This window comes from Microcaecilia unicolor, chromosome 4, assembly GCF_901765095.1.
Source record: "Microcaecilia unicolor chromosome 4, aMicUni1.1, whole genome shotgun sequence".
In the NCBI taxonomy this organism is placed as follows: Eukaryota; Metazoa; Chordata; class Amphibia; order Gymnophiona; family Siphonopidae; genus Microcaecilia; species Microcaecilia unicolor.
This window is the reverse complement of record NC_044034.1, coordinates 179812454-179834529: the sequence shown is the minus strand read 5'-3', so window position 1 is coordinate 179834529 and position 22076 is coordinate 179812454. Positions and strand designations below refer to the sequence as shown.

The 22076-nt window shown below is 41.7% G+C and overlaps 1 protein-coding gene across 1 annotated transcript in view; it reads right to left on the bottom strand.

The window, feature by feature from the left end:
- The window catches only part of TRIM66 (tripartite motif containing 66), a 178454-nt gene that overhangs the window by 83853 nt on the left and 72525 nt on the right, over window positions 1–22076 (bottom strand). The window contains exons 6-7 of the mRNA XM_030201027.1: window positions 19895–20009; window positions 1653–1799 (exon numbers count right to left, since the gene is read on the bottom strand). Coding sequence (XP_030056887.1) covers window positions 1653–1799; window positions 19895–20009 — 262 coding nt within the window. The remainder of the gene's footprint in view (window positions 1–1652; window positions 1800–19894; window positions 20010–22076) is intronic.

Below are 22076 nucleotides of genomic sequence, written 5' to 3'. Positions count from 1 at the left end.
TCTCAGAGGCTGGGAGTGCAGGAACCAACAAGCTCCTCAAAGAAGAGTTCAGTGAGCATGTTAGTGTAGTCAAAAGTATGTAGATTAGGCCATTCCTATTCCCTCTGATGCTCAGCAAAGAGTGCAGTAAACAAGGACAGAAGGACACCCTTACTGTTGGAAACACTACACCAGCTTGGAGCTGGTGTTAGGGTGTTGTGACGAGGGGGGAGGGGGAGAGAGAGGAGAGAAGAGGGGAAAAAAGCATCACATCTCCTGCTGTTCAACCAAAGGGGAAAATATAGTCATAATTTTTTAAGGGGGCACAGCTCATTTCCACAAGATTTATGAACATTTTTAGAATCGGTGGCCTGGCCGAACTGAAGCCCACCAGCTCCCGCTTCTCAGTCCTGGATGTAATATGCACAAAACCTCAGCATCCAAATAAAAGTAACTTATGCTACCAGCAATTTTTCTTTCGGGTTCCCAAACAGCATATCACCCCACGATAGATAAATGCAGCAGTCGCACAGTCCATCACCCACACTGCCTCTCCCCCCGTTGGACTGGACATGAGCACAAAGTTCTTGTATGCATGCCTCTGGCACAGTCCCACCACTTAACTTCCTAATGCTCAATGCTAACAGCGTGCATATCATTTGCTTACCATTAGTGTCATACATTAGGAAATTATTTTTGGGTGCTGTTATGATGGTATTTTTCAGTTTTGAGCATTGAGGTCTCAGGGAATTTAGCACAGTATCTACATTGGATAGAGAAGCAATATCCTACAAGCAATCAAGATTCTACTATTGGCAGCTGGGATATATCTTTATCAGCGCAGACTGTCTGGGAAAGTCAGCCGTTATCTATGTTACTTTGTAATTTAATTTAATCTAAGTATTTATATTGTGCCTTTTTGATTTGCCAAAAAAACAAAGCAGAACACAAAAACAAACAACAATTAACACTAAAAAAATAATATAAATAATTAAGTTGAATTCCAATAAACAAAATAAATAAATAAAAAGTACAGTTAAATTGATTATCTCAAGAAGTGCTCAAATAACCAAAATTCTGAATACAATTGAAAATATCTAAGTTTTACCAATTACCTAAAACTCTGGTTATTCTTAACTTGAAGCAGGAAAACAGGAGTGGGAAACAGATCTGGGCACTTCAAACACAGACCAAGGAACACCCAATATGGGATTAGAACTTTTATTGATGACTCAACATGGCACTGTGTTTCGGTACCAACATGCCTGCCTCAGAAGTCTCTTGAAAGTATTGTATTATAAAAATAACAGTCATAAACAAGTCTGTCTTCAAAGACTGAATCGCTAAAGGAAGTCTTGAAAAAGACCGTTTATTTAGAAAATAATGGTCCCAAAGATTTGTGCTACAGAGACTCCTGAGACGGGCATGTTGGTGCTGAAACACAGTGCCATCTTGAGTCATTAAGAGTCATCAATAAAAGTTTTCATCTCATATTGGGTGTTCCTTGGTCTGTGTGCCCAGATCCGTTTCCCACTCCTATTTTCCTGCTGCGTGCTTCCCTGTGGGATTCTGCTGTTCTTTCAACATCTGTGGTTTGTTTACAATCCTTAACTTGACACATTTCTAGTGGCACTGCATCCCAATAGTGAAGAGTCACTGTGAAAAAGGCTCACCAGCTCCTTGCTGAAGAGAAATGGAACATTGTTCTTGCTGCATACTGCCCAGTTGATAAAATTTTGCACATGCTCCAGCTGCCTATTCAGAACCACAATGGACTGAAGTTGCTGTTCCAGTTTCTGGGTTCTATCAGTAGAAATTCTCTAGAAAAGAAAAAGGAAAAGGAAAAATACACATAAAGACCTTTATCATTCTATGTACATTAAAAAAACATTGAGGCCAATATTCAGCCAATTTCCACCAGCTGAATTAGACTCAGATACTCAGTACTGCGCCCTACCTGGGCACTGACACAGAATACACACCTCTCTGGCAGCAGCCAGAAGCTATCCCAGTATAACCACTATTCTGTGCCGTACAAACATAGCTAACCAGGCAGAGTTAGGACTGCTATTTGTGCTGTCCAACTCAAGGAAGTTTTATGACAGGAGACAGCATAATGTTTAAAAGTTGAAGCCGTCTCCCCCAAGCAGCCACCATATTGTGTGACCCCAAATATTTGCAGACGCTATTGAAAATAATAGCAAACTTGTGAGGTTTATGACTGCCTTTGTGTGTGGTTTTTTTTTTTAATTTGACAGCTTTTTTATTTATTTGAAATCTTTCCATATGTAACACGAGTTTTTTAAACCGGTGGGGGGAGGGGAGTTTCACCGTGGGTGCAGGCGCTCCAGAGCGGCAGACTTGTTTTTGGAGCTGCAGGAAGCTCACTTTATGTAGGGGGCAGGTTTAAGAAAGGCCCCGATCGCTGCATCTCAAGAAAGATATAGTGGAATTGGAAAAGGTGCAGCGAAGGGCGAGTAAAATGATAGCGGGGATGGGACGACTTCCCTATGAAGAAAGACTAAGGAGGCTAGGGCTTTTCAGCTTGGAGAAGAGATGGCTGAGGGGAGACATGATAGAGGTATATAAAATAATGAGTGGAGTGGAACAGGTGGATGTGAAGCGTCTGTTCACGCTTTCCAAACATTCTAGGACTAGGGGGCATGCAATGAAACTACAGTGTAGTAAATTTAAAACAACTCGGAGAAAATGTTTCTTCACCCAACGTATAATTAAACTCTGGAATTCGTTGCCGGAGAACGTGGTGAAGGCGGTTAGCTTGGCAGAGTTTAAAAAGGGGTTAGACGGTTTCCTAAAGGACAAGTCCATAGACCACTACTAAATGGACTTGGGAAAAATCCACAATTCCAGGAATAACATGTATAGAATGTTTGTATGTTTGGGAAGCTTGCCAGGTGCCCTTGGCCTGGATTGGCCACTGTTGTGGACAGGATGCTGGGCTCGATGGACCCTTGGTCTTTTCCCAGTGTGGCATTACTTATGTACTTATAAACCATTTACATACTGGTAAAAATGTTTGTTCCTGAGAAAGGAAGAAGCAGGAAGCATTTTGTCTCACTAGGAATGCTATCCTCCCTGTCCCTCACCAACTCACCCATCCTATTTTCTGTCTTTATTGCCTTGTGGGGGCAAAGATTCTCTTACAGCACTATTCAGGTAGGTAAACTGATCAATGTCTTCAATTAAGCTGCAAATATTAACTAACCTTTGAGATTTAAATAGGGTAATTTTATAACAGGGCATCTTAGGTTATTGGACAGGAAGGCACCTATTTTTCCCCTTTTTATAAAGGCACATAGGGGTCCTTTTACTAAAGGCTTGCCACACAGCAACCCAGAACTACCACCAGCTCAGCATGGGTGCCGACGGTAGTTCCACCCCCAGTGCGTGCCATTTCTGGCGCTAGCAGAAATATTTTAAAAATATTTTCACAATGGGTTACCCAGCAGTAATCGGGCAGTGATGCACACTGCCCGGTTACCGCTGGTTTAGCACAGGAGCCCTTAGCACCACCTCAATGGATGGTGGTAAGTGCCCCCCCGAAACGGCCACATGACTAGTGTGAACTTACCGCATGGCCATTTCTTTTTTCCTCCTTTTTACCCACTGCAGTAAAAGGGGTCTCTGCAAAAACTGCTAGCACAGGATCCCTTTTACCACAGCTTAGTAAAAGGGGCCCACAGGTACCAGCACCAAACTAAAGTGGCCTTAGTGCGCCCTTATGCAACTCTTTCCCGCATACTAAGGCCATTTTTACCACAGTCAGAAAATGACCGCATTTCCTATTTTTTGTATTAATAGCCATGCACTAATTTTCCCATCAGCACGTGAATCCTTACTGCAACCTATTTTATAGGTGGTAAAGGCTCACATGCTAATCACGCACTAATCAGTTAGCATGTGGCAATGTAGCTGTGCTAACTAATAAGCACAGATACACCCACTCTCAGCGGCATAATCAAAAGAGAAGGACGCCCATCTTCTGACACAATTCGGGAGATGGGCATCCTTCTATCAGGGTCGCCCAAATCGGCATAATTGAAAGCCGATTTTGGGGCGTCCTCAACTGCTTTCCGTCGCGGGGACAACCAAAGTTCACAGGGGCATGTCGGCAGTGTACCGAAGGTGGGACAGGGGCGTGATTAAGAGAAGGGCGTCCTCAGACGATAATGGAAAAAAGAAGGGCGTCCCTGACGAGCATTTGGCCGACTTTACTTGGTCCAATTTTTTCCATGACCAAGCCTCGAAAAGGTGCCCGAACTGACCAGATGACCACCAGAGGGAATTGGGGATGACCTCCCCTTACTCCCCCCAGTGGTCACCAACCCTCTCCCACCCTAAAAAAAAAAAAAATAAAAACATTTTTTCCAGCCTCTATGCCAGCCTCAAATGTCATACCCAGCTCCATCACAGCAGTATGCAGGTCCCTGGAGCAGTTTTTAGTGGGTGCAGTGCACTTCAGCAGGCGGACCCAGGCCCATCCCCCCCTACCTGTTACACTTGTGGTGGTAAATGTGATCCCTCCAAAACCCACCCAAAACCCACTGTACCCACATATAGGTGCCCCCCTTCACCCCTTATGGCTATGGTAGTGGTGTACAGTTGTTTGGAGTGGGTTTGGGGGGGGGGGTTGTGGGGCTCAGCACCCAAGGTAAGGGAGCTATGCACCTGGGAGCAATTTCTGAAGTCCACTGCAGTGCCCCCTAGGGTGCCCGGTTGGTGTCCTGGCATGTCAGGGGGACCAGTGCACTACGAATGCTGGCTCCTCCCACGACCAAAGGGCTTGCATTTGGTCATTTTTTAGATGGGCATCCGTGGTTTCCATTATCAGCGAAAACCGAGGTCGTCCATCTCTAAGGTCGACCATCTCAACATTTAGGTCGACCTAAATGTTGAGATTTGGGCGTCCCTGACAGCATTATCGAAATGAAAGATGGACACCCATCTTGGTTTGATAATACGGGATGCCCCGCCCCTTCATGGGGACGTCCTCAGAGATGGGCGCCCTTAGGGATGGGTGTCCCCATTCAAAAATGCCCCTCTCTCTGCCCCAGACATGCCCACTCTCCACCCTCCCAGACACTCCCCCTGCACAAAATATTTTAAATATATTTTAGCACACACTTTTCATTTGCACATTCAAAAATTACCACAGGATGCCTCAGTGCACCCCCATAGGCTTCCATTTTAAGCTGCGGTAAGCACGTTAGTGCTTACCACAGCTTAGTAAAAGAATTCCTTTATAATCAATGTGCATACTTTGCAACTCTGCCCAGTCTGTCCCCCCAGTAATGCCTACATTCATGCCAATGCGCATACGTTTATGCCTGAATTAATTTTATAAAAGCTATTTTATGTGTGCACTAAAATTACTTTATAAAATTACCTCCAAATCATTTTATTATTCACAAACTCTTTTAAGTGTCTCGTCTGTCTTGACTAAATTGTAAACTCCACAAGCTGTTGATTCATATGCTTAACTAGACAGCAAACATGGATTGTAGCACTACAGAAATGATTAGTTCTGACTAAAGCATAAATGTTATGAAATTTTATAGCATTGTCCACTAGTCAAGATGTACCTAAACTGGATAATGCCATTTGTTTCAATAATGTTACTTTACTTTTTTTTTTTTCAATAAAGCTAAATACTTGAGAAATACTTGTACAACTATGGCATTATATCCAGGAGTTTTCTAGGGAAAACCCTTTTGTCATGAAGTGTGTAAAGTGCCTCTGACTCATTATCTGAGGGAAGAGAAGAGAGAAGTAAACGTACCTTGAAAAGTCTGCAACATTTTAGCTTTCATTTTTTCAATATGTGTAAAATCATGGACAGGGAACTTCTGGTTCTTGAGAGCTGCACACCGGTTCAGTTTTCAGGATAATCCTAATGAATATGCATAAAATAGATTTGTACACAGTTGAAGCAGTGTGTGCTCATCTATTTCATGCATATTAATTATGGATAGCCTGAAAATCCACTCAGCTTGCAGCCCTCAAGGGCCGCGGATTCCCCTGCTCCTTGTGTAAATGTTATGTTGTGTTAAAAATCCCAGAAGTTATTTATTTAAAGAAAACTGAATATATCAAAGATGAATTGCAGTCTGTCTTCTAGGCACAAAGAATTATTTTTCCATTCAAAAGAATGCCGCTTGGTTTGGTACAGAGATATATTTAAGATTGACACTTCACCCAAGTCAGCCTGAACAGACTGTTCCACTCCTGCTTTTCCCTTGAATACCATCCTAGTTTTCTTTGGAAATCAAAAACCCCAATTCCATCCTGTAATGAGACAAAACCAAGATAGGATCAGCCTCTTTACAGTGGCCCGGATGAGATGGGAACCTTAGGTATTACCATAAGCTCTTGGATACAGAACAGTATCTCTCTTCACTTATTTCCTGAACTGATTCCTGGTTTTCTGAATCTATGATGGAATGCTAAAAATGAAGTTAACATTTTAATTATCACCTCAGCTTTCAGACATTAACACAGTAAATAAACTGATGTTGACATCTCCAGGTTTGCAGCTTTAATGTCATTTATATTTTCACCTCCAGATACGAGCACATTCCTGGCAGGCACCTGGAATTCTTTTTCACGGAGAGGGTGGTTGATGCCTGGAATGCCCTATCAAGTGAGTTGGTAGAGACAAAAACAGTGATGGAATTCAAAAAGGCATGGGATGAACACAGAGGATCTCAAATTAGAAAATGGGTGGTATAAAAGACAAAACTTAAATGGCTGCATGAGTGTTGATGTGTCGAATGGCGCTTAAATGGCGACTCCAGCTGTGAAGAACTAAGGCTGGTGCTGGGCAGACTTGTACAGTCTGTGTCCCATATGTGGCAATCTGGTTTAGGATGGGCTGGAGAGGGCTTTGACAGCAACTTCAGTAGCTGAAACATGAGGACAGTGCCAGACAGTGCCCACAAAATGACAAGACAGATTCGGATAGGCTGGGGTGGGCTTCAACAGCAACTCTAGTAGTTGGAGCGTAAAGACAGTGCTGGGTGGACTTCTATAGTCTATGCCCCAGAAATGCCAAAGAAAGATCATGATCAAGTATTCTATATCACATTTATTGTTGTTTTAATCATGAATTGATAATGTGGGTGACTGTTGGGCAGACTGGATGGACAGTTCAGGTCTTTGTCTGCCATCATTTACTATGTTACTATGATACCAGTCAGAGGAAGAAGTGATTGAATAAAATCTTTAGCATGCATTGCAAAGTCTAGCATGGTTACTAAACTTTATCTTCAACTGTACAGGCAGATCAATCATGCGGCTCAAGTCAACAACCATGTCTCAGTTTGAATGAAAGGTAAAACCTTCACCACAGATAGCCCATAAGCAGTCACGGGCCTGACATTTAAAGCAAGTTGTGTGTGCATAATTCCCTTATCCACAGATTGTTCATGCTTGTACAAATATAATCAAGCCATTTAACTTATTAAATAGTCCAATTTTGTCTGTAGGTAAAAAGGCCAGCACTGGGGTAGGGCAAAGACAGAGCTGGCACTTATATGTTCAGTGACTATGTTCATCAAAAACACTGTGGTATTAAATAAGCAGAGCTAGAACTGGCAAAATTAAAACATGAAATTTAGCACTTCAGCAGACATTCACTTCTGGCCGATGATGAAGTGAATGTCTGCTGAAGTGCTAAATTTCATGTTTTAATTTTGCCAGTTCTAGCTCTGCTTATTGAATACCACACATATTCTTATGTTCTGTGGAAAAGTCTGGTTGCTTTGCAGTGATAATATTCAGCCATTAAACAGATACACAGACATATGCTTTTGTAAATTACTGTAAGCCACATTGGGCCTACCTGTGGGTGGGAAAATGTGGGATATAAATGCTGTAAATAAATAAATAAATATCTTTAGGAGGGTAATTTCAAACAGGGCAGCTAGGTTTGGAGGTGGAGAAGGCGCCTGTTTTATAAAGGCACATAGGCACCTATATATCTTTATAAAATACTAGCACAAATCTGGCAGCAATTGCACCTACAGTGGAGTCACAGACATATACACCTGCTTGTAAGCAAGCATAAATGTTAGCATGCAACTGCGCATTTATTCTATAACTAGTAAAAAAGGCCCGTTTCTGTAAGAAATGAAACAGGTGCTAGCAAGGTTATATTTATATGTTGATTGTTGTTAACCAAACAGTTCATAGTAAAGTGCTATAATGAGAAGGAGTAATTGTGAAGGGTGTATAATGAGGAAGATGGTCCATGAGTATGACATGTTTTTTTTTTTCTTTTAATTGTAATTCATGTGTTGCCCTGTCGTACCCCCATGTGCAGCAACCCCCTCCCCATGTCCACCAACCGTCCTCTTTTTCCTGCTGTTTTTTTTTTTTACTGTAATTCACCCAATGTATTTGTCTGTGTGTTTGTGCCCTCACCCCATGTTCACCAACCGTCCTGTTTCCCTTAAGCTTCAAGTTTTGTTTTTTGGCATGTTGACGTTGTGCGATGCGTTCCTCTGCGTGTTCCTGTGTGACAGAAAGACAGTAAGAGTGTGTGTATGTGTGTGATACAGAGATAGTGTGTGCGTTTGTGAGAGAGAGAGAGAGCGGTTAGTATAAGAAGCCTGTTTCTTTAAGAAATGAAACAGGTGCTAGCAAGGTTATTATGTAATGTTGTTTTTTGTTAACTAAAGTGTTTTGATAAATGTGTTGTCCTGATAATGAATAATTGTGAAGGGTTCATATTTAAGATATTTGTTTTCATTTATAATTTGTAAATTGTATTTGTTAAATTTTCAAATTATTATGACATAAGATATAATGTTTATTTACAGTTTCAAAGTTTCTTTATATACAATATTTTTTATGTAAACTTTGTTACAATTTGAGAAAAGCTTTCCTTGTTCAGGTCCATTGATGACTTTTACAATTGCATCTGCAGAGGTTTTAACTCTTGAGAATGCTACATATAGTTGTCCATGGTTCTGGTAGAAAGATTCCGACTTTTTCAAACGTTTGTCCTTGTGCTTTGTTTATAGTCACTGCAAAAGCCAATTTTACTGGAAATTGTTTTCTAAGTAATGTAAAAGGCAGGTCACTGTTAGATGGTGCTAGTTCTATGCGTGGGATAAAGACAATTGTTCCTGCTGTAGATCCAGTGATTATTTGGCTAATAATGAGATTCTGTTTCAAGTCTTTCACTATTAAGCGAGTCCCATTGCATTAAACCTTGCATTGTATTTAAGTTCCTGAGTAGGATAATTATGGCTCCAATTTTTAAATGCAGTTTATGGGTAGGCATGCCACTTGGTGTTTGTTCATGAAGGAACTCTTTAGGATATAAATGATGTTCCTCATCATTTGAATCTTGAATAGAGTCTGAACTTAAATAAGTAATTGTTTTGCCTTCTAAAATTTTTAAAACAGACTCATTTATGTTGTCAACTTGTGAATTTTTTGGGCATAGAATAGCCTTTTTTGCAAAGTTTGCAACATAATCTGGGGTAATTTTCTCTCCATAAATGGCGTTAACTATATTGCCCTCACAAATGTGTTTTTGTGGCATTTCAATAACATCTTTGTAACCATGTGGACATGGAAGATTTCCTTGTGCTAAAGTAATAAGCCATTTGTTATACTCAGGGTCTACAGAGCGGACATTTTTTTCCAGTTTCAGTATTTTAAATGTTTTCCAAAGTTCATGAAACTTAATGCTTGCTTCAATAATGTCTGCTGGATGACCATAAGGTACCACTGGTAAAGTTTGTTGAAAATATCCACCAAGCAGTAGAACTTTGCCACCAAATGGTCTTTGGTTGTTCATTATGTCTTTAGTTTATCTTCAGATCGAGAGCCATACTGGGTGCCATAGTTGATTCATCCCAGATAATTGTAACCAATTGTTTATCTTCTCTTGATTGGCGCATGTTATGATATACTAGTAAAAAAGGCCCGTTTCTGACACAAATGAAATGGGTGCTAGCAAGGTTTTCCTCGGAGTGTGTATGTTTGGGAGAGTGAAAGTGTGAGTGTGTGTGTGTGAGAGAGAGAGTGAGTCTGGGTGTGAGTGTGTCTGTGAGAGAGAGAGTGAGTCTGGGTGTGAGTGTGTCTGTGAGAGAGTGTGTGTGTGAGAATGAGAGTGTGTGCAAGTGCGTATGTGAGACACAGTGTGAGAGAGAGTGTGTGTGTGTGTGCAAGAGAGAGAGAGTGTGTGTGAGACACAGATTCTCTGTGAGAGTGAGTGTATGAGACCAAGCGAGTGTGTGAGTGACTGTGTGACACATAGAGAGTGAATGTGATACAGTGTGAGATAGAGTGTGTGAGAGTGAGAGTCAGAAAGACATTGTATGTGAGAGAGAGAGAGTGTGTGTGTGTGACAGAGATACCTCCCTTCCTGTGTCTCTCTGGTGTCAGGCCCCCTCCCCTCTGTCTGTGGTGTCTGAGATTCCCGCCACTGCATCCAAGCAATTGGTGTGCTGGAGGAGGGGGAGGGGGGATGTGTTGGGGGGGGGGGTTCAGGTTGGAAGAAGAGGGGTGCGGGGGGTTCAGGAAGCGCTACCAGATGCGAGTGAGAGAGTATGTGTGTGGGGGGGGAGGGAAGCGCTGCGAGATGAGTGAGAGTGTGTGTGTGTGTGGGGGGGGGGGGGGGGGTTCAGGAAGCGCTGCCAGATGAGAGAGAGTGAGTGTCTGTGTGTGTGTACGGGGTTTCAGGAAGCGCTGGCAGATGAGAGAGAGAGAGTGTATGTGGGGGGGAGGGGGGTTCAGGAAGCGCTGGCAGATGAGAGTGAGAAAGAGTGTGTGTGTGTTTGTGTGTGTGTTGGAGGTGTGTGTGTGTTGGAGGGGTGTGTGTGGGGGGGGTGTGTTGGGGGTTTCAGCTTGGAAGAAGAGGGGTGTGTGGGGGGGTCTGTAAGTGCTGTGAGATGAGTGAGTGAGTGTGGGGGGGGGGGCGGTTTATCAAGTGTTTCCACATGAGTGTGTGTGTGTGTGGTGGGGGGGCTTCAGGAAGCGCTGCCAGATGAGCGAGAGTATGTGTGTGGGGGGGGGGGTTCAGGAAGCGGTGCGATATGAGAGACTGAGTGTGTGTGTGTGTGTGTGTGTAGTGGGGGGGTGTTGCCACATGAGTGAGTGAGTGTGTATGTGGGGGGCAGGGATTTCAGGAAGCGCTGCCAGATGAGAGAGTGAGAGAGAGAGAGAGAGTGTGTGTGTGTTGGTGGGGGGGGGGGGGGGGGCGTTGAGGAAGTGTGGCCAAATGAGAGTGAGTGTGTGTGTGGGGGGGGGGGGGGGTCAGGAACCACAACCAAATGACTGAGTGTGTGGGGGGGGCAAGGGTTTCAGGAAGCGCTGGCAGATGAGAGTGTGTGTGTGTTGGGGGGGGCCTTGAGGAAGTGTGGCCAAATGAGAGTGAGTGAGTAAGTGTGGGGGGGGGGGGGGGGTAAGGAAGCGGTGCCAGATGAGGATGAGAGTGTGTTTGTGTGTGTGTGTGTGTGTGTGTGTGTGTGTTGTATGGTTCAGTTTTGGAGGGAGAGGGAGGATCCTGCTTTTAAGAGGAAGAAGTAATGAAGCGCCTCCTCCGCGCGATGCCCCCCCCCCCCCCCGCCGCCATCCCACCCACGGCGATGCACCCGGCCGCCGCCATCCCACCCTCCGTGGCCATCGCACCCACCGTCGCGTAGTTTTGCTGGCGGGGGACCCAAAATCCCGCCAGCAGAAGTCCTGTGTGTGTGCTGAGTGAGTCAGACTCCTCCAGCGATCTTTGGCGTTGCTAGCTTGTACAGGGCGGGGTTCTGTGCGTCTGACGTCCTGCACCTGCAGGACGTCAGACGCACAGAAGCCCTGGCTGCCTGCACAGGCTAGCAACGCCAAAGATGACGCCGTAGTCAGCAGACAGGACTTGTTGCTGGCGGGGTTTCAGATCCCCCGCTGGCAAAGCAACGCGAAGGTGGGTGGCTTAGTACGGGGTTGTTGCGGGGGGATGTTGGACCTCCTTCTTTTGACCTGCAGCTTTGGGGGGGGGGGTCGGGGCGGGGGGCGGATCTACCATTATGTGGGCGGGGCTTCTAGTTTTTGAGGTTTGGTGCGCGGGCGGGGGGGGGGTGTTGGATGTCGGAACTGTGGACTCCGGAGCTTTGGAGGTGGTTTCCCTTTCCGCAGGTGGGTCGGCAGGGGGAGGAGTAGGGAAACACGCGGTACTCCTCCTCCCCGTGCGTGGGTGCGTTTGTTTAGTGAAATTTTTTTTCTGTCCTCGATGTCATGACGTTTGACGCGAGAGCGGGGCACAGGTCTGTGGGGTGGCTTCACCACCATGAATCCACGAACCGTTCTGGGAGTCTGAGTGACTTCAGTGACGTCAGTATCCTCAGAACGTTGAGGATGCGTTTTATTATAGTAGATTATTGTAAGCCATATTGAGTCTGCAAATAGGTGGAAAAATGTGGGATACAAATGTGACAAATAAATAAATAAATGGTTTTTGCATCTCTAATGATGGAAGCATCATTTGATGTTAATCGCATAGTTGATGTTGACGTTTCCAGGAGAGGTACTGGTAATTTAAATTGTGAATGATAAGTTCGTCCTCCTGGAAGTAGATTTGCAGCAATTCCTGTTGATGCAACAGGTAGTTCAATTCCTCCTTCTCCTCTTATTGTGCTGATGATAGTTTTGTATGTATACGTTTTTCCACTTCCTCCTGGACCATCAAGGAAGAAACACGTGTGTGAGTTATTGTTTGTATTGCATGCCGAAACTATTGTTTGTAATGCTTCTCTTTGTTCATTATTTAGTTTTTCATGCATTTCTTGTGCTTTACACTTTTTATCTGCAGCGTTAAAGGCAATGTTTTGATCTTCTAATCTGTGGATGATGTTTGGTAAACCAAATTGTTCTAGGTTTTTAGCATGTGTAATGAGTACAGCTTGTATTTTCTGAAGGCAGAGTTGTTCATAAACCAAGCAATCACCTTCACAACCATGCTGTTTTTGTAAATCTTCTTCCATATAAATTCTGTATTTTTTAAAAAGTTGCAAAGCGTTTGATATTTGTGCAAAAACACAAATGTATGCAAAAAGCTCTCTAATTTGCTGAGGCATGCTGCATGTGATTGCATCTTCTAACGTGTTCTCCCACAGAGCTTCATCTTTAATCAGCCCCAGTTTTTTTGCTGCTTCTTGAAAGGTTTTATAAGTAACATTGTCCACTGTTTTTGTCTTCAAAGGACTGTGCACCTGGTTTGTGTATTAGAATTAGCCTTAAACAGTAACATTCTGGTTCATTTGCGAAATGTACTGTATACATTCTTCAATTGTTTTGTCATGTCCAGCTTTTCTACTTTTCCATTTTCTTTGTGTTTTATCAAATGTATAGTATACAGGTATATCTACATACAAAATGTTGTTTGCATTATTGTCTTCTGCATTAAATTTAAACCAGGCTGTTAAAGTTGTGTCCCTTGTTCTGCCTGTTTCTACTGCTGCTTCAAATTTCTGAGGTTGGAAAACAATGCTCTGTTCATTTTGTAAGTGTACTTCTAATCTCTGTATGGTATGTGATTGATGATGCATTTCAAAGCTGTTTAATCGCCATGCAGCTTCGGGAGCACTAATATATCTTGAGTCTGTGAATGTTTTTATTTCATCATGTTGTACATTTTGTGCTCGGTAATAAGTACATTTGCACAATCGTGTCCTTTGTATACATATTTAAAGAGGTACTTTACACTTTTTATAGATGCACATACTTCCACATTTATATGGCAGTTGTATTTTAAAAGTATAAAAGGGTTATAAGGGACTACCCAACTGTTATTAATGAATTGTCCATGTAACACTGTACCAATGCCATTATCCCGTCTGCGATATTTAGGATATCCTTCACAGTTTTCCATAGTTTCATTTTGGAATGTTTTTGGGAACTGTTTAGAGCACTTCCCATTTAGCATGCATGGCAAATGTACATTTTGCGGACTGCATGGGCCGTGTATCATATGTTTGGTAACTGTTGCATGTAGTCATGGGAAGTTTTTTTTTCTATAGGTATTTCTGCACATAAGATGTTGTCAGTTATTTCCTTTGTTTTTGGCTTGTGTTCCTCCTTGAGGATAAGTAATATGTGAGCGTGGGGTAAACCTCTTTTTTGGAATTCAATGACATAAATGATAGCAAGAGGAACACCAAATATATGCTGTTTGCATATATCGTGCACTAATTCTTTTAATTTTAAATGAAACACCCTTGCCAATAAGTCTGGTCTAAACTGTGGTGCTTCACCTTTTTGTAGATTGTTATTAATTTCTTCCCATCTTGGGTTGCAGGTCATAGTAATAAACAGGTCAGGCTTGCCATATTTTCTAACTATTGCCATTGCATCCTGATAATTTTGATGTATATTTCTAGGACTTCCGGCAAATGATGATGGCAAAATAAATGCCTGTCCAGGTGTAATTCCTCTATTCGCAGCTTCACTTGCTAGGTGGTCCATTAAGCCTGAGTATTTTTAAATTCTTAACTGTTTTTGATTTTTTTGAATATAATTAAGTCTGTTAGCCTCTGTTTTAATGTATGCATCCACAAAATATTGTTGTGTTAATTTACCTGCACTTAGGAAAGGATTAAATTAATCTCTTATTGCGAAACGGTACCCATAGTACTGCATTTGTGTAACTCTTATTCTTGGTTTATTTGATTTGTGGTTGAGTTTGATTATAGATTTTGGTTGTTTGGACAAAGGAATATCTATACCCCAACTCTGATCTCCATATGGAAATAATATTGGATATACCATAGTTTCCAGATTGGGATCCAAGACACTGATTATCTCTTGTTTTTTTTTCTTCATTTTGCTTGTTTCTGCAAAGTATGATTAGATCTCTATGTAACGGAGGTTCTCCATCTGTATTTTGGAAGATGAAAGCTACCTCATTGGCTCTAGGAGCATTGTATCATCTTTGATCATTTTTACGGTCTTTAACAATGACCACTGATACTGTTGTAGGTTCTATTGTTTGTTTGTTTTTTTTGCTTTATAGATGCATTCATTTTCCACTTCAAACAACATTTTGCATGTATCTGCAAATGGATTTTCTCGTGCCATGAATTCACTTAATTGTCTCATTAATATATCATTTATTTTTACATTTGTAGAGGTTCGTAGTCTTTGAATGGCTGCTTCATCAGGATCTAGAATGTATAATTGTGCAAATTGTCTTTCTTTTTCATTTGAAGGATGTAGTGCTCCTGTTCTATGATAAATATTTCCATGAATTCTAAAACAATAAGGACCATATCCTGGTGGTGTTGCAATGTTTGCCCCCATGGATGCGAACGCTAAAGAACTATTAATGGACCTAATGTTTTGTCTGAAATTGTTTGAGTATTCATGTTCTCCACAAAGAAGCTTTTGTATGAATTCATTTGTCCTAATTTTTGGAAGTTGAACTTTTCCTTTACTACAGCATTGTGTGAAAAGGTTGTCAGATGGTGTTTCTTTTTTGAAAAATTTTGCTTTGCAAAATATACAGACTGCATTTATCTGTCCACAACTATAGTACTGAATGTCATTCTCATTGACACAGTCTGTTATTGCAATTCCTTTGGTATCAGTTGTGCACTGTACTGTCCTTGTATTTTTTGTACTGTCATTATTTTCTGCTGTTTCTATATTGTTTGTTTTTTCTTTCTGTTTTTGACCTGTTTTGCTTGTAAAATGTGATTTATTTTGTGTGGTTTGTTGTCTTATGTGCTCTGACATTTTGTAAATTATTTGCCTTGTTTTTGTTTTTTTGACTTTGTCTGTTTGTTCTCTGTATCTGTGTCATTTGTTTGTTTGTTTGTTTCTTTGTTGTTCTAAATATGCTTTTCTCTTTCTATTTGTAGCTCTTTGTTGCTCTGTCATTGTTTCTAATCTTTTTCTTTGTATAGCAGCATGCCTAGTTTTGTGTGTTTCTCATTCTTGGTCCGTCATTTCTGCAATTTGTTTCCTTTCTGTTTCTGCTTTTCTTTTCCTGTTACTTTTCTCATGAGTCATATGTTCTATCCTTGCTCTTCTTCTTGCAGTGGCTTCTTCATTCTCCCATGCTTTTTTATGTTCAGTGTGTGCATTACGTCTCTTTCTTTCAGCTTCTGCTCTTTTTCGTTTAATGTGTATCTGTTCCTCATCAGGTTGTGTAGTTGTTGTTTTACGTTGTTTGTCTGTAAGTTCTTCTTTTGTTCCCTGTAGTATTTCTGTTTTGTTTCTGTTGTGTGTTTGTTTATGTTCATCCGTCATCTCAGACTGTTGTTTCCTTTCTTTGTTGTCTTCTGTTTGTGTTTGTTTTGCAGTTCCCTCATCATTCATGTTTTGTATCCTTGACCTTTTGCTTCAAGTGGCTTGTTGGTTTTTTGTTAGTGTTTTTTCTTCTTCAATCATAGCTGCATCCCTTTTGTGTTGTGCTTCTGTGTTTTTTCTTTTACTTTTTACGTACTCCTCATCAGTTTTGGTACTATGTTTTCTTTTGTTTGGTTTCATTTGTATAGTTATTTGCAATTGTGTTTCTTTTCTTGTTTTGCTGTTCTGTTTTATGTGTTTTTCTATAATTTCTTTTTTCTTTTTCTGTTTGTAAATATGTTCTTCTTTGGGGGGTTTTTTCCCGTTCTTCATCTGTCATGTTTTGTATTTTCTTCCGTTGTGTTTCAGTGTGCCTTTTTGTGTGAATTTCTCTCTGTTCATTTGTCATTTCATTTATTCTTTTCCTTTGTAATTCTGTTTTTCTTTGTCTTCTAGTTGCAGTTTGTTCTTCTGTCATGTTTTGGTTTTGCTCCCTTTTCCTTGCAGTATTTCTTTGTCTTTCTTGTGCCTGTTCGTCTTCATTCATTGCTAATCGCTGTCTTCTTTGTGCTTCTGCACTTTTTCTTTTCCTTTCTGTTTGTTTCTCCTCATTTTGTGTAGTTGATGATCTTTGGTTGTCTGTCATTGCGCCTGTGTGTGTGAGAGAGCCACAGGGTATGAAACATAAACAGGGAGAGTGAATGTGAGAAACACAGTGAGACTGTGTTAGACATACATAAATAAAGTGATTCACCTACAGTGTCTGTGAGAGAGAGAGATAGTGTGTATGTTAGAGAGTGTGTGTGTCTGTCACTGAGAGAGTGTGACTGTGTCAGAGTGTGTGTGTCACAGAGTGTATGAGAGAGATATTGTGTGTGTGTTTCCTCGGAGTGTGTATGTGTGACAGTGCCAATGTGAGGGTGCTCTCCATCCCTCCTTTCTGGCAGTAACATCCGCAGTCCAGGCCCTCTGCAGGACCACAGGGGCGGGCAGTGAGACAGAGTGTATGTGTGTGTGAGAGTGTGTGTGAGACAGAGAGAGAGAGACAGACTATGTGTGTCTGAGAGAGAGTATGTGTGAGAGTGAGACAGAGAGAGTGAAAGACTGTGTTTGTGTGTGAGACAGAGTGTGTGTGTGTGACAGAGAGATACAGTGTGACAGAGTGTGTGTGTGTGTGTGTGTGGGTCCAAGTTCCATGACCCCCTCCTTCCCTTCCTCTCCTTCTGTCTGAGGTGCAGGCCCCCCTTCCGTTCAAGGTGCAGGCCCCCCCCTTCAGTCCGAGTTGAATACAGGGAACAGTCATTCAAGTTAGCGATCATCCCCTCCCTCCTTACTGTTGTTCCATATTTCAGCGCGATGGCCAGCACAGCGGTAACTGTGGAGGGAGTTCAGCGTGTCACTACCATCACCATTGTTCCATACTTCAGCGCGATGGCCAGCACAGCGGTAACTGTGGAGGGAGGCTGTTCAGTGTGTCACAGCCATCAGGCAGTCTCGAGCCTTTTCTGTTTTTTTTGGCGGTGAACTATTTTCACGAGGCAGTTTGGGGGGGAGGGAGGAAGAGGATCAGCTGTGAGGTTTGGTTTTTCCCCTGGGTTCACATCATAATGGGTCCAGTGACGTCAGCTAGGGCTTCGGAGCCTAGCAGACCATCTGTGAAGAAAGTCATGGACACAGGCAGCCAGACACATAGAACGTTGGAGGTGAGAATTATTATATAGGACATACACACATAGGCCTGGATTCAGTAAATGGCACTCAAAATTCGGCACTGAAAATAATCAGTGCTGAACGGTATTCTATAACAGGTGTTTGGGATCAGTATAGTGCCGGGATCCGCACTCAACTTTACATAAGTACATAAGTAATGCCATACTGGGAAAAGACCAAGGGTCCATCAAGCCCAGCATCCTGTCCCCGACAGCGGCCAATCCAGGTCAAGGGCACCTGGCAAGCTACCCAAACTTTGGGCACAAGGAGTTACACCAACTGAAACCAGATATGGCATGCAAGTTGGATGCAGATCCCCGAATTTTATAACACTGCGTGCATTTTAAGGGAATGCCCCTTACCCACCTGTACCCCTCCCATGGCCACACCCCTTTACAGATCTGCAGAAAAACACTTCAGTGCTATTCTATAAATGGGCATGTAAGTGTGTTTTCATATGGATCTGCCATTTCTCCCCATTCCTGTGCTTTGCATCCATTAGAATCCTTTTCCATGCCAAACATTTGGCATAGGAGTAGTGCCTAACACTTGGCGCCATATATAAAATTCCTCCGATAAAGTGCGACTCCTGCCCTGAAAACACTTACTCCAAAGTTGCGTAGAAATATATGCCTAATTCCACTGTACATACTTTTAATCATGAAATAATGTTATAAAAGTCTTTTTACGAGGGAAAACATTTTAGAAAATTACCTCTAAATTGTATTGCCGGATGAGGCAAAAAAAAGTAATCCCCTACAATTTCTTACTGTTTCTCAGAAACCTGGAATTTCAAAGTGAAATTTTGCAGCTTTATTTGTTGTTACTGTCTACATTTATGCTGAGTGGAATGAGATTATCGTTTAACATGGTGAAGTTACAGACTTTTTAGCTTGACCACACAGCGATTTTCACACGTTCAAAAATGTATGCACTGTAAAACTACCATTATTTGGGAAAAAATGAGGTACTAGCTTACTGTTAATGATGTCACAGTGACCTAGACTTTTATCTGGGGAGCAATATTAGAGGCCTATCAAAACAGCCACCCAAAGCTAAAAATAATTGCCAAACTCAAGAAAGCACTGTAGATGATCTGGGATAGCCTGCCACAGGAATCGATCAACAACGCTGCGTGGAACTGTCATGATATAATACCAGCATAGGTCCATAGTTCCACACCTAATTTTAAGTGCAAGCAAAAAGCTAGTATAAATACCAGTGGCTCCTAGCCACTACTCAATTGCCCTCCCCTTGTTCTTTTCTCACCCAGTACTTCCCTCGCCCTTAATTGTCTTGTCTGTCTGTATTTTTAGATTGTAAGCTCTATTGAGCAGGGACTGTCTCTCTGTGTCATGTGTTCAGCGCTGCGTGTGTCTGGTAGTGCTATACAAATGCTAATAATAATAATAATAATTGCTCAAGCCTAACTGGAGGCAGTTAGGTGAATAACTGATAGTATTCTATAACGCGTGCTCGTAATTCCTAGGTATTCCCTCCCAGATCCACGCCCTCCTTGCAAATGGGCACTATGGAAATTGCTCACCCAGTTTATAGAATAAGGTCAATTACATGCGTAATTGCCAATTAGAACCAAGTAATAACTACTAATACCAATTGGAAATTATTGATTGTTAAGGCCAATTAGCATCTCATTGAACAATTAAGTCAGGCACTTAAATGGTCTTATGAGTGCCCAACTTTATAGAATTAGGGAGTTAGTGCCTTCTGCTAATGCTTGCTCTGTAGTATCCAACTATCCTTCCTCCCTTCCTCTCAAGAGATTAACTTCATTACCCCTACAATACACTACTGTACCCTCACTGAACAGCAGACCTGAACCCTAGTCTCATGTAAGAGCTCATTGTAACAGGACCATTCTCCTGCCCAATACACTCACCTCGAGCTGCTCTAGAAGAGTGTTTGTTCGCTTATGTATTTCATTTATAAGGACCATCTTTGCCATTTTTATCTGATTTTCCAGTTTCCTGCGCTGGTGCTTTACTTCGAACAGCCTGTAGGAGGACACAAGACTTTGTGCTGCTTATATATTTTTATTTAACACATTTCTCACACTTTCTACAAATGTAGGCGGGTACAATTAACACACATATAAAATCAAATAAAAACATACAAAAACAAATACGAACATAAATTAGTATCAATATGACACAGATACAATACCAGGTTCAGTCATCATACAATCTTATCTTTACAAAAGAAAAAAATAGTAAATCCAGGCTATTACGCTAAGTTTTCTGACTGCTCTTAAATGCTTTACAAAAAACAACAACATTTTCTTCACCTGTTTTCTGAAGCTACAGTAATTAGTCACTACTCCAACCTAATTAAGCAAGCAATTCCACTCAAGAGACCCACCAACTGTAAAAGAATGATTACGTGTCTCTACCAGTCTATAGACTCTAGTAGAAGGCATTTGAACCAACCTTTCTGTTTTGGACTGCAAGTCTCTTCCACCAACATAAAGTTTAAAAGAATCAACAAAATAAAAAGGAGCATCAGCCACCAGAGAACAAAAAAAAAAAATCAAGCAAATAATCTTAAATGTAACACACCAAAAATACTGGCAGCCAGTGCAAATCCACAAGAGTAGAAGTCACATTTCAGAACAAGGCAAACCTGTTAGCAATGGGGCAGCTTTATAAAAAAAACTGAAGAGCCTTAAAAAGGGTCATAGATATAAAATACCACAATGAATTGCAACAGTCTAACCTCACCAGCATCAATGCCTGATGCACTCTCTGAAAATCAGAGGGGGAAGAATATTTGTTAATTTTCTATGCAATCGACGTTGAAAGTAAGATGTGAAAATTAACTTCTGAACAAAAGACTTCAGAGTAAAGACCAGAGTCTAATATCACTCCTAGAACTTTAAGTGATTGATATTTAAAGGCACTGATCCAGACAGGAGCAGTTCCTATCCAGATAAGTGAGAGAGACATTTAGCAACACTAACTGGATGGAACAGTAGTATATTTCCTCTGCCTTGGCAGTATCTGGACAAAGCTGGTGTCATCCATGAGCGGAGCCATAGGTTATCCGATTAGCAGTGATATTCAAACCATTTACCAGGTAGCTACCTGGAAAAAGTTAGGACAGCAAAAAGGCTGTCCTAACATTACACAGATAGCTTTCTGGATAGCTGCCTCTGTAAATCAAATAGCACAGTACAACCGCTCAGCGCTAACTGAATATTCAGCAGCAGGTCACTATCCAGATACTACTCTGAATATCCGTTTGTTTGTTTGTTTAACCTATGGCAGTCAGCATTTAAAAAAAAACACTGACTGTCAGAGGCTCAGTATCAGCTACAGTTAGCAAACAGTATTTTGTTGCCTGTATGACACTGAATTATAATTTCTTCTAAAAGTTAATTACAATTTTACAGCTTTATATTACAGCGTTTTTGTAAAATAGTTTGTAAACTGCGATAATCACTACAGGGTTTGTTTGTTTGTTTGTTCTGTTTTGTTTTGTTTTGTTTTTGCACCACCTTTGCTCTCACAGATTAAATACACTACAATGCAGGAGAGGACCTTTACATCTGCAGGTCCTTGTATTCAGAATATTGGAGCTCAGACAAGAGCTGAGCTATATTTTATTTAGGAAGTATCTGAAGACTGTGTTATATCTTATGAAAGAATATTCTTAGAATGCCATTTTTATTGTCTGTGTGAGGGAGTGAACGGTATAGTGACAGGAGTCCCTAGGAACACTCCCTCACTGAGGTTGCAGTTTAGCCACTTTATGGCAGGTGGCGCTAAACCTGTCATATCAGAGGCTGAGTCAGAGAAGTAGGGCTCAGGAAAGGAGGCAGAATAATTTGGAGAGGCCCTGAGGCAAGAGGTCTCCAGGCACAGATGATCAAAAGCCCCGCACTGTTCCAAACAAGTATAGAAAAAAAAGAAGCCTTTACCTTGCCCCAGAGAGGGGGGCATCTTGCAGAGGATAGGGAGATACAGAGGTCTCAGGGCAGCCTAGAAACAGCACTGACACCTTTTAGTTAAAATGTTTAAAGGGTTTGAAGTGCTGCAGCACTGTTATAAAACTAAGAGCTCAGG